At 33.3% G+C, this 17,051-nt stretch overlaps 2 protein-coding genes across 2 annotated transcripts in view; both read left to right on the forward strand.

Annotated features, from left to right (window-relative positions):
- The window catches only part of LOC132750677 (protein FAM117B-like), a 29,838-nt gene extending 23,177 nt beyond the window's left edge, over positions 1-6,661 (forward strand). Inside the window, exons 2-4 of the mRNA XM_060740691.1 lie at positions 2,761-2,865; positions 5,018-5,215; positions 6,575-6,661. Of these exons, the coding sequence (XP_060596674.1) occupies positions 2,761-2,865; positions 5,018-5,215; positions 6,575-6,661 (390 nt within the window). The remainder of the gene's footprint in view (positions 1-2,760; positions 2,866-5,017; positions 5,216-6,574) is intronic.
- Positions 6,662-15,256: 8,595 nt separating this feature from the next.
- Positions 15,257-16,108, forward strand: LOC132750678 (protein NYNRIN-like). The gene has a single exon (XM_060740692.1). The coding sequence runs from the start codon at positions 15,257-15,259 to the stop codon at positions 16,106-16,108; it is 852 nt and encodes a 283-aa protein (XP_060596675.1).
- The last annotated feature ends 943 nt before the right edge of the window (positions 16,109-17,051 follow it).

Below are 17,051 nucleotides of genomic sequence, written 5' to 3' on the forward strand. Positions count from 1 at the left end.
GTGTTAATTACCAGCATTATCTAGTCAGTGTATGCAAGGAAAATGTTTTAAGAGATTTATAATGAAATGTACATAACTTCTGGATGACTGGTAACATTATTTTATATAAAATAATGATAAAAGATAAGCAAGAAAGGATTTTTTATCTGATATTTGAATGAGTTGAATGCTTTTAGAGGTAGAAAAGGTTTATTTTAGATTTTTATGAATAAAAAAAACCAGATGTCAGAAGTCAGTTACTTTGTTCATTATTTAATATGATATTAGAATATCATATATATGTAGAGAAACGGCTTTGTTTACTTTGCACTGACAGCATTAAGCAAAATTATTTTATTGTGTAATGTATCTACAATAACACAGTGGATCATTAGGCAGATAATGAAATTTTAATTGCTGTTGTAAAAAACCTTTATGTCATTGTCTCATTGATCTTTAGTGCAAATTGTCTGGATTAAATTACCTTAACTTATACACTCAATTCACATTTCATTGTTATAATGGGGGATTTTTTTTTCACAACTTGACAAAGTAGTTTTTGTCTTACATGTTCATTTCCTACTACTTCACACAAAAAAATCTTTTCAAACTACTATTAGTTGTAAGTTCTTGATCCTGTGCCAGATTTTCTTGGCATGGTACCACTAAATACTTGTTATGAAAAATGTCCCTAATTTATTATAAAGACTGATCGATTTATACATTGTGAAAATAGGCCAATTTTCAGTTAACTAGCCAGATTTGGTTTAAAGTCCGATATTTACACAATAAGTTGGTCATAGATTTCCTGTCAGTATTGGAAAACTGTTTATTATAATAAATTATGTGGAAAAACTGACCTTGCAAATTTTGAAATTTTAGATTTTGGTCTTAACACTGTGTAGTAAATTTATGTAACTGATAACATTTTTATATCTTTCAGTATAATAAACAAAATATATTTTATCTAAATTAAGACTGAATTTAAAGGTAGCTGTCAGTAAAATATAAAAACACACAGCAAATTTTATATAAAGCCAATGATATTCTTTATGAAATAAGTGCAGATATTTTAAAATATTAAATAATTAACTTTAATAAGTTATTAAATTGACTGATTTACAATTATCTTAGATCATGCAATTTTCATTTGGTGTTGAGAAAGATTTACTAGGAACCATTGTCTCAAGTTGTCTGTTTGTTCATATGTCATGCTGCATGGTTGGTTTTCCCATGGTTGTTTTCCACGTACCATTTACAGTAATAAAGCTAATTGCCACCATGATAGTGCCAATATGTCTTTTTGTCAGCCTACAAACCCATGCTGTCTGATAAGAGTATGGAAAGCATTTTTGAAGGCTTGTAATTTGAATTTGACTAAGAATCACCCTTTAATCAAGTTAATTTTGAGCACATATGCTGTATATTTAATTACTGTATTATCTTTTCGTGTTTTTTCTATTTTAAGTTTCCTAGTTGATCTGCATGATATTTTAAAATTTTAAAGGTTTTTTTAGGCTTTTAGACTGTTGTGGAAGGCCTTTAAAGTAGTAGAACATTATATTAACTGTTGTAGTGCATGCATTATGTAAAGTCATTGGTGCCGTGGTCTGAATTAAAAAGTAGTAGATATGACCATGCAGAAATTCAGGCACCAGTTTTATATTTAAAGCTTTTGATGTGAATAATGAATATAACATGAACACTTCATTTAAATTGCACATATGTTTGTTTTTCCTAAGCCCTTTTCTGGTGAACAGTTAAGGTATCAAACAGAACAATTCATGCTGATAAGCCAGTGTAAACATGAACAAAGCTTAGATAGGCTGACTGTGATATGTGAACATTTACCAGTGTTTGTTGTATTTTTCACCTCAAAGCATTTTAAAGATCATTGTGCTGTGATTCAATGAACTACAATGAACCTTAAATTTGTTGATTTAAAATAGAATTTAAAACACAATTAAGGTTAGCAAGAAAAAATTTATCTTTGGTTCGAAGAATTTCTTGGTTAAAGATTTTTTGGTTCCAAAGAATTTTGATATTTCAGTACTTGGTTCTAAGCAATTCTTAGATCTAGAGAATACAGTTTGGGTGTATTATGAGGGTAATTTTTATGATAATTTAATTATCATTTGAACATAGTACAGTTTACAAGTGTGAAAAAGAAGGGAAAAACAAACCCCATCTCTTATCATAATTTTATCATGCATATTTTTTAAGAGACACTGATCTAAGAAGTGAAAGATTTGAACACTTGTTTTTGTTTGCTTAGCTAGTGTGTCAAAATTATTTGTTATTTGTAATTTCTAATGAATTTATAGAATTTGTTATGCAATGATATGCCATTGTAAAACAGATATAAATGGAATTTCCATGTTATCCTGTTAGTTTGTTTTATTCACCCATAAATTGCAGATGAGAAAATTAACCCTAATGGGTTTTAGGTTTAATTTTTCAATTTTCTTAGTGAAAGGATAGGAGATCAGGTTTGAAAATTTGCCATGTTCTTGTAAAATGATATCAGTGGTGTACCAGGAAAATAATATGTATGCAAATTAACCCAGTCATCACTATATTTGCCTATAATGTGCTATAACAGTAGAGAAAGTACAGACCCAATACTTTATACTGTTGCCCACACAACTTTAGTTCTATGATTGTATAATAATAGATAGAAGTCTCACCAAACTAAGTCTAAGAGTGGGCAGTGGGGGAATTTCACTATGCAAAATGAGCTGGTATTAAATGGTTAAAATATCATAATTTTATGTTTTTCAGACACCAGAAGACTGGCATGTCGAGGTGATTGAAAATAAAGCAGAGAAGAAAAAGAAAAAGCACAGACGTTCAGCATCATTTGGGCATGCTGATAAAAAATTAGCTGTAAGTGAATACCCCTCTTTTATGAAACCACAACTACTGTTGTATCAAGATGTCTAAGGTTCAAACAGTTAACTTATGTCAGCAACAAAAAGTTAAAATGCCCATTTCTTAATTCCTTGCATGTATCTGTATGGATTATATGCTATTAACAAACTGTACAAGCAATATAGTTAATGATCTCTGGCTTTAAATGCATCCCTGTTAATTCCTGTATATTAATATTGTTTGTAGTAGGATTGAATGATTCATTTCATTACATATATAAACATTTCATTATTCTTTTAAACAGTGGTAAACATTAATTTCTTTAACTGATTAGTTTTAATTACATGATGAGAGATTTTTTTTTAAATCCCAATGAAATTCATGATGAAGGCTAAAGTAAAAGGAAAGGAACAAGTCAGTTTATCAAATTGCCAGCTGGCGGAACTGTTTTTATCCATGCAACCAGTACACACCAAGATCAGTCGACACAACCTTGTGGCCTGATCATGGCCTGCACTGTTTGACTACAATGGCATAAGTATACTGTCACTTGTAAAGAAATTGGTAATAATCGGTTTGTTATCCAGGAAAGTCAGTTAGGTGAACTGAACAGTGTTAATATAAAGGTAAAAACCTGACAAACATGGAAACGCTAAATTCACTTTGTACATATTTTTAAAAATTAATATATATTTCCCAAAAAATGATGAATGTAAATATTAATAAATTAACTTCATCATGATATTGTCACAGAATGAGATTGCATTTTTCATTTACTAGTGAAATGAATATCATATATATATATATATTACAAATAATAAAAGATGGGAGTTATAATAGCTAAGAATATGTAGTATAGTGGTGTCCTTTGTTTGAAGTTAACCTAAGCTTTGAAATATGTCTGAACCTTGTATGTTATTAATGAAAGGTCTAAAATCTGTTGCCCTTCGTACATTGTGTGGATATATATCTATCATGCTCGACATCACAGTTTTAAATTATACCTTAACTCAAAAAGCTCTTTTGAATTACACTGTAAACATCATTTTTCAAACATGAAATCCAGTTCACAATTACACCGTTATACACTGTAGTTTTATTCAATAGGCGTCATAATAGGTGTTTGCCTACCCGATGTGAGTCGCGTACTTATTCAGTCGCGTTGAACAGATTAAATAGTCTATTTGCATAAATTTTCTGACGCATTGAGACTGTTTAAATAGTTTAAATATTTATTTGTGTATTTGTTCTTTCAAAGTACTTGAAAAAAAATGTTGTTGGCTTGTGTAAGAAACATGTATTGATGATAAATGAGAGAAAAAAATCTTTTGAAATCATGAATTTATTTATTTACTTAATATATATAACTACCGTACTTATTCTAAAACCTGAATTCAAATTTATTTGGAGAGGGGAATTATTTGAATGCTGTTTTGAAAAAATGATGGAATGTTGACTTCATTATTATAAACATTTTTTACCGAATTAATAGCAAATCCCAAAATAATAACTGACCAAAATAAATGTGCTACGATTGTTATAAAATACGCCTTATCTTTATTACTGTTCTTTTGGTTAGCTCAAATGGTAAGCCATAAAATCTAAGGAATGTTTATCATCAACAGTGATTTGCAAAACAGTTTGTTACATGTAGAGATGCTGCTCATTGTAAGTAGTACCACTGCAGATTTCACCAGTATGTAAATAATGAGTACAATTGAGCCGACTTAAGTGTGGCTTAAAATACTTTCCTTTGTAGCTGATTTGGACAGTACCTTTATCAATTCAAAAGGTCTTTTATTACAGTGTGCATACCGTTATTGTATACAAAAACCCATTACCAGTAGTACCATACACTCTCTTCCAAATATTCTCCAGGGCTGGCAAAGTCTCACTTTGACCTTGTTTGTTTTTATATGAAGCATTTCATAACTTGTCCGTATGATATTTCCATAGTTAATTCTTGAAAATTTCCACTTGTCTTTACATGTCAGACAACCTGGGCAATACGGACAATTGATTTTGTAGGCCCTGCAGCCTCCCTTAAATAATGCCTGCTCAAAGTTTCTGACTACTGGTATTTAATTCTTCTGTAAAGCAGGTTATTTAAAAATGATTTAAAGCCAATTATATAAAAGAATAATATGTTTCTGTTATTCTTTTACAGTTGAACAGTATACGACAGAAATTACAAAAAACAAAGGACCAAGGAACAAAACAACGTTCCAGCCCAATTCCAGGCAACCACAATGCATTACTACAAACCGCGCCTGCAGTTTTGATGCGATCTCCTGCCATTGGTATACACATTCCCAAAACCTCCATACCACGATATCAACGCAATAGTGTGGAGGGACTCAATCCAGTAAGTTTCTTTTTTCTCACCAGACAAGTCCATTTGTTTTACTTATATATTAGTTTGTTTGTGTAGGAAGCTATAAGCTTATAGACACACTTTCGAATCCTGGAACCAACCAGTACTGAGCAACAAGTGTAAAGTTTCTTGCTCAAGGAAACTATCACTTGCCCCTGACAAGTCCATTTAACATATTCAGCAGGATAAGGAGTGGTGGTGCTGGTAATTTTCACAACGGATCACATCAGTAAGTCACTTTGAATTAACAAGAGCACAGTTCAGGCACTGCATTATTTCTGTGTAGGCTGTCAATCAGATAACCAGTATGAGTTGCCTCCACTTTCGCAAGGGACTGAAACTTCTGTACATGCCAGAGCAGAGGTACAGTGCTAATGACCGTGGAAAGATTCTATGATCAATCACAACGAAAGTGACCTGCACCGTCGGGGAATTAAACCCGGGTCGCCCGATTCACAGTCCAACGCTCTACTTATTGAGCTAATCGGATGGCTTTAATTCTGTTAACATCATATTCAGCAGAATAAGGAATAAACGTTTATAAACTTACTTTACTTAACAAACTGTTGAAGAAGTTATAGGCATGCATTGGTTGAATTGGTTGAATTATCAGATACTTTATCAGTTTTACACATGTATGTGACAATGTTTTTTTATGATCTTAACATAAGTTTATGTCATAAAAAACTTCACTATGGAGTGTGGTCTATGCCTGGAGGACTGTTAACTTTCACCTCTGGTCATTATAATGAATGCTTTATTGTTTTATTATCCCATATTTATCTCTACTCTCTATTGAAGAACTTGAAATTGAATATAAGTGTTCTTTTTTCAACAATTTAGGAAACAAGTTCAGGTCAGCCCAATTGTGAAATGTTAGAGTAACTGAATTTTGAAATTGGAGTAAAAACGAATTTTAGACAATAGTCTTATTTTGAAAAAAAAATATGATGCATCCAGGTCCTTCTGAGTAAGTACAAAGTAAAAAGAAATAAATCAATAAAAAAAACATGTGATATCATCAAGAGAAAATGCACCAATAAACGTATTTGTATGTACAGAAATGAATGCAGTCTTATTCATTGATATTAAAGCTTTGTTATTTAATTCATTAAAAAAACACTACTTTCTAGGTACATGAAGATCTTGTGAAACACACTTTTGTTACTGCAACTTATTAATCTGTAGGTTTACGTTTGGCTGTAATGTCACAATCATGACTTCAATAAATCACTTGGATTTAATACCATGTCATGTAGGATAATAATCATATATGACAAATGATGGTTGCTTAACCCATAAAGCTCTAGGGTAAAATAATAGTATGAGACCAATATGCTACCATTATAGAGCCAGGCCAGGCATAGTATAGAGTCTGGCCAGTTATGTAACCAGTCTCCCTGTGCAAGCTATGTCAACGGTATAGGAACAGGCTAGGCATGTTACCAGTATAGCGCCTGGCCTGGCATGCCACAAATATAAAGCCAGGCCATGTATGTTACCAGTTCAGTCACAGGTCAGACTTACTGATAGTAAAGAGCCAGATCAGATATTTTACATATTTAAAAGGTTATGTGAAATTAACTAGGGACTTTACTTAGAGGCCTCGAAGGGATTGTGATTTTTGGTGTTGATTTTAGATCTCATGACCTACAATGCTGTTAGTTTAAATCCCATCAGGGACTTGACATTTTTCTTTTGTGAAGAACTTAAAGCTATCCAGCTAGCTTATGAAAGGCTGATGATTCTTCTCAGGTACCTTCTTGTTGTCTGAAATAATGTATGATGGGGCACCGGACATCTTCCTCTACAAGCAAAGCTTGGAAGTCACTATTTGACCTGTACAGGGTTGGTGTGGCTTAAAACCCACAAAGTAAATGATGGATTATTTCAAACTCAAAGCAGAATAAGTCCATTACAACGTTCTGCAGGATAACAGATTAAAAAAAAAACAGTCAAGTTTTCAAATTCAAAGAATTAGACCAGAAAAGTGTGATTTAAGTAAGTGATACAGCGGTAGGAGGGTCAAAAATTATTTGTTTGTGGTGAGTAAATACAAGCCCTTCATGTCTTAATCCATTAAATATAAAAGTCACTTTAAGTCAGTTACTAGTTAGTGTTGAGTTACCAAAGTTAAATCTGAAATCCTTAAAGGGAATAGATTAAATAGAGCCACAGGAGGTCTATTTCAAGATTAAAAACTTTGCTTAGGTCACCACATGTACTATGCTAATTTAGTTAAAGCTGCTTGCAAAAATTGTATAAATTACTGCATTTGATACCAAGTTTTGCAATTTTTTTATCTGATTGTAAAAAAAAAGATGTTGCCATTAAATAGTAGTATTGGGTAACAATAGCGAAAAAAATCTCTATTTTAAGGGGCTACTTAAATTAGATCCAGTTCTAAACAAAGACATGTTATCAAAAATGTGCTTCAATATTTATAGATATTAAAATTGTTAGCATAAAATGTGGCGAACAGACTGATGTTTCCTAATGCCAGGTTTTAGAATTGAAGTAGATTAAACTATTAACCATGGGACATTTCAGAATTCAAAAAAAAGCAGGACTTTTTCTTTATTCAATCTCGTAAAAATTTAAAGATTTAAGATTCATTGACAACCGAAATGTCTTCACAAACATGTCTTTAATTTTCAGTTGAAATTGAAATTTCATGTCAAACATTTCTTCAAACAGAAGCTGTTTTATTGAAAAGCTGTGTTTATTTTTATTCTAAGATAATCTCAAAATAGTTTGTAGATCCTAGATCGGACTCTATGGTGTGGTAAAGTTAGGAATCTATTCATTTGATTATGCTGCATTATGTAAATATTATGTCATATTTTGTAATTTAAAGTTACATCATTGTTCATTTACTTTTAATCAATACCAGTAGATATCTAATTATGATCAAGGGAGATAATCATGATTAAGTCAAACAGGTTCCCTTGACAACTAGGGAAGGGAGATCACTCTTGTTTAGCTAAATAAGGGCTAATTATTTTCATCATTTTATCAAGTATTCAAGTATTCTAATGATGATTTTCTTTGTGTTTTTATTATTCACAGTATAAATATTATGTATCTTTAATAATTCTGTATTTTATGTAAATAATATTGAGTTTTGAACACATTCTAAGGGAACTACTTTTTGGGGACTACTTTCTCATAAGTTCCAGGGCTATTCTATTTATAGAATTAGGGATGAATCATGTATCACTTTTGTTTTGCACATTTTACTTACTTTAATCATTAATTATTAGAACTTTAGTATTAGAAATAAGATAAGTTAATTCTTTAGTATATTTTGATTATATATTTGTCATTTTAAGAGTGATAATTATAGAATTCTATTTATAGATTTGACTAATTAAACCTGAATAACCTCTTTTAAACCACTTAGACCAACCCAAAGTTTGTTCCATTATTTGTAGGGAATTTATGCAAACAATCAGTCAATGTTTTATTGTTTATTGATTTCATTATGTTCATTATCACTTTGTTTTGTATTTGTTTGTTGTAAATACATATTGTTATATTAAAAAATACATTTTTGTTTGCAAATATATGTTAATTTAGTAATTATGCTAAATCTCACACAACCTAGTTAAAGGAAAGTCCATTATGGTCATTTCTGATTGGTTGTTGAGATTTGCAGCATCTTTTGTGTCATAAATAGGGATGCAGACCCTGTTTTCAACAGAATTTTGGCAACACTTAGAATAATAACTTTAAAAGAAAGGAACAACTAGGAAACTTCAGGAAAATAGGTCTATATTTTTGGCATTTAGTTAATTAATTAAACTTAATTAGTTCCTTTCATATCTTTTGGCATTTTTATCTTTAGTATAAATTTAGAAGCTTATTGAGATCAGAGTTTTGTAACAGGGACTTTGTCACTGTTTATATAACAGAAAAGTGATTGTTTTCCACTGAGATTACAACACTGTCTGTTGTATTATATGAGAATATACAGTTGAACAGCCTGATCGGTGGACCTGTGAGCCTCCCATTAGCCAACTGTTATTCTTCAGCTGAATAACCGCTTTCCCTGATCTCAGTTATTTGTTATCTTAAATTAAGTAATATTCAAATAACATTTTAATAGAGAAACACTTAAACTAGGTTTAATGTAAATAAACTTGAATTTATTTTTATAAATGTAGATATAGTTGAAATTATTTCTTCATCTTATTTTACTTCTGTAATTTAGCATTTTACATTTAATTAGAAACAGAACTTAACTTTAAGTGAACTCATGTCAACTTTAGCAGTTTTTCTTGCTTGTGTAAATGTAATTTGCCATTTGTTTATTCTTTGTGCTATTTTAGTATCAGTTTCAATTATTTCTATTCAGAATCACATTTTGCAAACTTGGTTATCACTTGTTCAAAATAATTTTGCACTGTTTCATAACATCACTTTTCCACCCTGTATGTAAAGTTGTTTTATTTGAAGAGTTATCTTGTTTATTGAATACATTTCATCAAAACAGCCCGTTGTTTCTTTTCTCTATGTAGTTAAAATTACAATTTTTCCTAATTAATTAGAGAGTAAAATTATCGAACCTGAAATGTTAACTTTCCGGTCAAGTTAACTGATATATTTTGTCTTAAATAAGTGGGTCGACCGGTCTGGTGTCATTTGCCCCAAACAGTATACATAGTATATGTAAATACTGGATTATGTTAATTATCTATTTTTTAAAATAAGTAAAAAGGGAAAAAGATCGCCAAATTCCGAAAGAGAGTCCAAGGGAAAAAATTCCTACCACAATTTGGGTTGTAAAGGAATCGCGGATTTCAGTCTAAAAAGATAGGAATAGGTGAAAGGTCAAAGGTTAGGTCAATTAATAGAGACTGGTTCTGACACTTTTCAATAATTTTTGTTGATAGCGTATAGGCTTAAGATTCAATATTTTTTGTTGATGGCATAATTAGGCTAAGGACAGAAGAGTTCACATTGTATTAATTCTAATTAATTTAATTTAATTTAAGAAGCACTTGCACTTAACATAGTTAAATTGTTTAACTTCTAACATACTCTGCAAGCAATTTTCTTTTCCTTTATTAACATTAATGAATTAGAATTAAAAGATAACATTGAAAAGTTGTTGACCAAGAAAGAATTGAAGAATACCTGATATATTGTCAAACCTATTCACACCTTCTGAAAATAACGAACAAACTGTGGTCAATGGAACTGCGATCAAAAAGAGTATTACCTACATTCGGGGAAAGAAAGGAAGGTGCAGCAACAAACCATTCACCAATAAGTGACAACACAGTTTGCTATACTGCAGCAGATACTGAAGATTCAAACATAGCAGCTTCATCACAAATGTTTATGACGCACCGCAGCAAGTCAGTTAACGGAAATATCCAGGAAGAAGAAGAACAGTGCAGCGGCTTGAAACAAACTACATCTCGGAAAGATTACCTCAACAGACAACCTTTCAGACCTATTCCCCTTCGGGCTCAACCAGAAACTATAATGTCATTTCAAATGATGAATAAGAACCGAGATAACACTGATGATGACCTGTTATACAGAACACGAAACTCACTCAATGAGGCACAGGAACATGACCGGCACATTGACATGCAACAACGAACAGACCATAGAAGATATACATCAGATACTCCTGATTTCACATCCTATCAGCAAGAAGATTTCCACGTAACTTCACATGACTACCCGGACTTTGTCAATAGATCTGTTCAACACCCTCAAGTGAAACAAAGTGAAAGGAGATCTCAATCACCAAGAAATTCAGCATTTCAACCTCCAGCACCTAGATTTACTCTGCATGACTTACGCAGTGATCTCCCAAAGGGCGGGCGCCCAACCCTGATTATCGTTGCTCCCCCAAATTACTACCCCCATAAATCCCCAACAAGTCCTTTTGGGAAAAAATTAAACTTCCTCTTTCAATGGAAAATCAGAAGAATGGCAATCGTTTTGGATACAATTTCAACTTTGCGCAAGGAGATGTAACTTTGATGATGAAGAATTTGCTTTACTTGACACCTGTTTGGCTTGAACAGGGCTACGCTTCAAACAATTGCAACTCTCTGCTATGAAATTTTATCCAAGATCTGGGAAACACAAATGTCCCGCAGCCCTTAAAGTTATAATCTTAAAACAACGGGATTTGAGCTGAAACTATTCCCGTCTACGCAAAAGTTTGACTTTGTGAATCATTGAGATCGATGTAAGCATTTTTAAACCGGGCCCTGTTTAAAATTTCCTGATTTTAAATTACTGAACGTTTACAAAAGCTTCAATTTATTCCTCTCTGGCTATAATTTATCAAGCTTGTAAAGGCTCAGAAATTTATCCAAAAAATTGGCTAAATATCGAAACTGATTTTGGGTTGACTTAGTTTTAAAAAAAGTCAAGGGGCAGACAAGTTTTCCCTAAAATGATGAAAGTGACACTGGAGATGAAGAAGATGGTGACCTTAGACGAATAAATGGCAAACGATTCGTGACTGAAGAACGGTTGATGCAATATGAAAGAGATTTGCAAAGAAATCTACAAAGAATGTTTCGAGAGCTAACAAATCAATATTTCGGTGACAGAGAAGAGACAGCAACTAGAAGGAAAGGCCAAGAAGATTCATACCAGCAATCAAGAAAACCTATTAGATGCTATAATTGTAATGAAGAAGGTCATCTGAGTTATGATTGTAAATCTCGTAGTTCAAAAGATACCAAGAAGAATTATGAAAATACCACAGAAGAGAAGCCTTTAAACTTAATTGGACTGAGCCAAGTGGCCAACACTCAGTCCAGAATGTAACAGAGTCACCTCTTAATGAAGAAATGGCCACCACAATATGCGGACGAATGAGTCGAGGGATCAATGGTTTTTAATGATGAGAGAAGAACATTGTTTCCAGCAAGGGGTTCCCATCATTGGGAAGAAGAGAGGGCATTCATTTCAAGTTTTATCATCGTGTACGTGCAGTGACAATATAGGCTCCAATCAAAATTCAAGGAAATGATGACAAAAGCGTTATAGATACTGGTGGCAGAAATTTAAAACTTTAAGTGGACGTTTACAATGAGATACCGAGGGAATGTCGCCCGAAAATTTAAGAAGGCAAATAAAGACGTCTTACAGTTGCTGATGCTGGTAGAGATGAAACAGATGGCAATTAGCGGGATATGAGCTTTCACATTGGAAAGACTTCATTTTGTTTGGGCCATATCTGTAGCTTTTATCCCGGGATGAAAGTCTTGCTTTGCTTGTGACATATTGATTTAGAGAAGGAATCACTGTTAAACAAAGAGGGGATATGTATTTCAGAAACATGGATACCATGCGACGTTATCAGATCTGTTGAACAGTCAGCCAAAGTTAAAGTTTCGCGTGCAGTAACTATCCCGGCAAATTCTGAATACATACTTTCAGGTCACTGCAACAACATATCCTTGTCAGGAACTACAACCTACATGTTAGAAGCAACAGAAGAAGCTAAAGGAGAGTTATTAATTGGTAGATGTGTAATCACGCCTAAAAGTAATAAAATTCCGCTTAAGGTCCTCAACTCAAGAAATGTACCAATAAGGCTAAAAAAGGGACTTATACTTGGAGAACTACACCAAGTTGAAACAATCATGCCAATGAGAATAAATGCAGACATATCAAAATGTGAGGAAAGTTTATCTCTCTGCAGATTACAGAGTACAGAACACAAACATCACAGAATCATCCCAGAAAACATTCTACCTTTAAACTTACAACAGGAAACTGAAATGAGAGACATACAGCAACTAGCTTCAAGTTTACCAAAAACACATGAACCAAAGGCAGACCATGCAACATGTACCCAATTACCGCAACATTTAAATGAACTATATGAAAAGAGTGTCTCGCAGCTTAATCAAAATCAACAGACTCGGCTACGTAAACTTCTGTTTAAACATCAAGAGTCTTTCGCAAAATCAAAGAATGAAGTTGGAAAATGTTCCATCCTTAAGCATAGCATTGACACAGGATGTGCAGCTCCGGTACGGCAACCCCTTAGAAGAACACCACAAAGTTATGAAGGAGAGGAGGATAAATATGTTAAAGAACAGCTTGAAGCGGGAACGATTAGACCATCCAATTCTGCCTGGAGTTCACCATTAGTAATGGTTAGGAAAAAATCTGGTGAAATTAGAGTATGTGTAGACTACCGGAAATTGAATGAACGAACAGTTAAAGACGCATACCCTCTTCCAAGAATAGATATGTGCTTAGACTGTCTTTCCTCAGCAAAAATCTTTTCAACTGTTGATCTTCAGAGTGCGTATATGCAGTTAGAGGTAGTAGAAGAAGACCGACACAAAACAGCTTTCATTACAAAATCAGGTTTATGGGAATACAATGTCCTTCCGTTCGGACTATGTAATGCGCCAAGCTCATTTCAAAGATGTATGGAGTTGATTTTTCGTGGACTGCAATGGGAGATTCTGCTTATCTATCTAGATGATATTATTATTATGTCTCAGAATTATGAAAGCCATTTTGAAAGGTTAGATCTAGTATTAACAAAATTAAAGGAGGCTGGACTGAAAATAAAACCATCCAAGTGTGAACTTTTCCAATCAGAAGTCTTATTTTTGGGGCACATTGTTGGACAAGACGGCATTAAACCAAATCCACAAACTACAAAGGCAGTGGAGGAATGGAAGACATTAACTACAGTAAAGGAGGTCATGAGTTTTCTAGGATTATGTTCCTATTACAGATCATACATCCAGAATTTCAGTCACATTGCAGCACCGCTTACAAGGCTTACAAGGAAGAACATAACATTTCAATGGGATAATGCATGTGAAGAGGCCTTCCAAACACTCAAAGAAAAACTATGTACAGCACCAATTTTAGCTTATCCTAAACCTGGGCTAAAATATATATTGGACACGGATGCAAGTGATGTTGGAATTTCAGCAGTTTTATCACAAGTTCAAGATGGAAAAGAGCGTGTTATTTCTTATGGCTCTAAGAGACTAAGCAAAGAACAAGAAAGGTACAGTGTCACCCGTCGAGAACTGTTAGCTGTCATATATTTTGTGGAGAAATTCAGACACTTTTTACTAGGTAATCGATTTACGTTAAGGACTGATCATGGATCACTTCGATGGTTGTTCGAGTTCAAGAATCCAAAAGGGCAAGTAGCTCGCTGGATAGAAATCCTTCAACAATATGATATGGAAATAGTACATCGTAGTGGGAACAAACACCAGAACGCAGATAGTCTTTCAAGACGCGACTATGAGCAAGAACTCTGTCAACATGATAAAGAATTTGAAACTGATTGTGATATCTGTAGGGATATAAAAGACACATGGAAAGAGTTTACTGAAGAGACTGATGACACAACTGATCTTGGACGACGACAGGAAGCAGAAACCATATGGACAGAGCAAAATGATAACATACGTGCTTTAACCTCAAAGTCAAGTAAGCAGCCAGTAGAGCACAAAATTAAAATGAGAGCTGATAACAGAGATCCAGAAGACATTAAAGTAAAACCAGAGTTAACTTTCTTACCTTGTTATACCTTCCATGACATAGAAGATCTACAGCGTCAGGATGCTGATCTTGTACATTTACATGACTGGATAGACCAAAAACTTACACCACAAAGAGAAGAAGTTGCAAGCCTTAGCCCAGCTGTACGGAAATACTGGTTGAATGCAGAAAACCTTGTAAGACGAAATGGTGTTATATATCGTAAGAGTTGGACATGTTTTTGAAAGAAAAGAATTCAAGCTCCAAATGTTGGTTCCAAAATGCTTAAAAGCAAAAGTAATAAGAGATCATCACGACACACTGACTGGCGGTCATTTTGGAGTTAACAAGACATCAAACAAAATTCGAACAAATTTTCACTGGTTTATGATGGACTTCGACATTAGACTTCATATTAGATGCTGTAACAAATGCAATTTGAATAAGTTACCAGGGAAAAGGCCTAAGACTAAATTGCGACAATATCAAGTTGGTTATCCTTTGGATCGGGTTGGAATCGATATAATGGGACCGTTCCCCTTGTCAGCTCAAAAGAACAAATATGTATTGGTTATTGGAGATTATTTTACCCGTTACATGGAAGCATATGCCATACCCAATCAGAATGCAGAGAACGTGTCACATAAGCTAGTTATGGAATTTATATCAAGATATGGGATTCCATTAGAACTTCATTCAGACCAAGGAAGAAACTTTGAAAGTGACCTTTTCAAGGAAGTATTGAACCTGTTGGAAATTAAGAAAACCCGCACAACTGCATACAGACCTAGCTCCAATGGACTTATTGAAAGATTTAATGGCACTTTGGGCAAAATGATACAGAAGTACATCAACTCTAATCCAATTAACTGGGACAAACACATTAATCTTTTATTAGCAGCATATCGCAGTACTGTCCATCCATCTACAGGTTATACTCCTAATATGCTGATGTTCGGCAGAGAAGTGAATTTACCAGCTAACCTCCTATTTCCATTTCCCAGGGACGTAGACCATACTGAAACACATGAATATTTATATCAATTAAGGGACAAAGTCGAGGAGTGTTATCACCTAGCGAGAGAAAATTTAAAAGAAGCTTCAGAAAGACAGAAAAGAGATCATGACACAAGAATCTATGAAAGGACATATCAAAAAGGAGACCTAGTTTATAAAAGGACAGGACCAAGGAGGAAGCTGGATGACAAGTTCGAAGGACCATTTATCGTTAAACACATGTTCAGCCCTGACATATATGAAATAATTGGGAAAAAGAAAACTTTTGTTGTTCATCATGACAGATTAAAACCATTTCAAAGTGAAGAAATACCAAAGTGGGCAAGATCTCTACAGGGAAAAATTTCTAAAGCATGTTAACTTACTACCCTGTTAATTAACAATTAACAATCACAATTTGCATGTACTACACAATGGGAACAGACAAACTTATGGAGAAAAGAACAAGTCCTCTACCGGTCTGCCAAACAAGCATCGCAGGTGTATGAAGAAGACCCCACACAGTACGATTCAGCAGTGCGGACCAACCGAGAATACCTATTTAAGTAAAAGATAAGTCGGTTTTCTGTAACCATGCTCCGCACTTTTATTAACTTACAAATGTTTATGTAATTGTTGTTAAATGTAGGGTTAATTAACAGAAATCTTGTGGAGCATGGAGTCAAATCTCCATTTTATTTCACTTTGCAAACTGTTCTGTCAGTAATTTATTTGAGATCTTTTATTAATATGTTCTATAAAAGCTAGAATTAAGGTCTAGGCTTGTGAATTTATTAATTGAAACCTTCTTACATTAGTTCTGGCTGGGCTAGTACCGCACTTTTGTTCGGTTTCTTTTTGACAGTTTAACTTTTACATTTAACAATAATTTGAATTTACATTTGTAATAATATATTTTATTGTTAGGACAAACAAAATAAGTTCCATTTATTCATGTGGTTACATTCTTTCTTTTTGGAGCATGGTTTAGGTAGAATTCAAAGCAATGGTTTAGAAAGCAATCCTAACAGTGGTCCCTCCTGATGGAAGAAGAGACGAGACGAGACTTATGTGTGAAAACTGGAAGACCTTTTTACAGACATTTTAACTGTGTATATTATTATTTAGAAACAAAATAAACTGTGTTGTGACAAATTTTGAGAGGAATTAATTATAAACTGTGACATTCCATAAAAACAAAAAACCAGTTATATTTATATTATTAGATTCTTTTTCATATAAAATTTGCATTCCGTGAACATGTTAGTTGTATTTATCAGGGTGGACATATGTTTTTTAGAATTTATTCTGTTAATTGTAATTA

The sequence above is a fragment of the Ruditapes philippinarum genome, unplaced genomic scaffold (assembly GCF_026571515.1).
Source record: "Ruditapes philippinarum isolate M1 unplaced genomic scaffold, ASM2657151v2 ctg2983_1_1_1_1, whole genome shotgun sequence".
Lineage (NCBI taxonomy): Eukaryota > Metazoa > Mollusca > Bivalvia > Venerida > Veneridae > Ruditapes > Ruditapes philippinarum.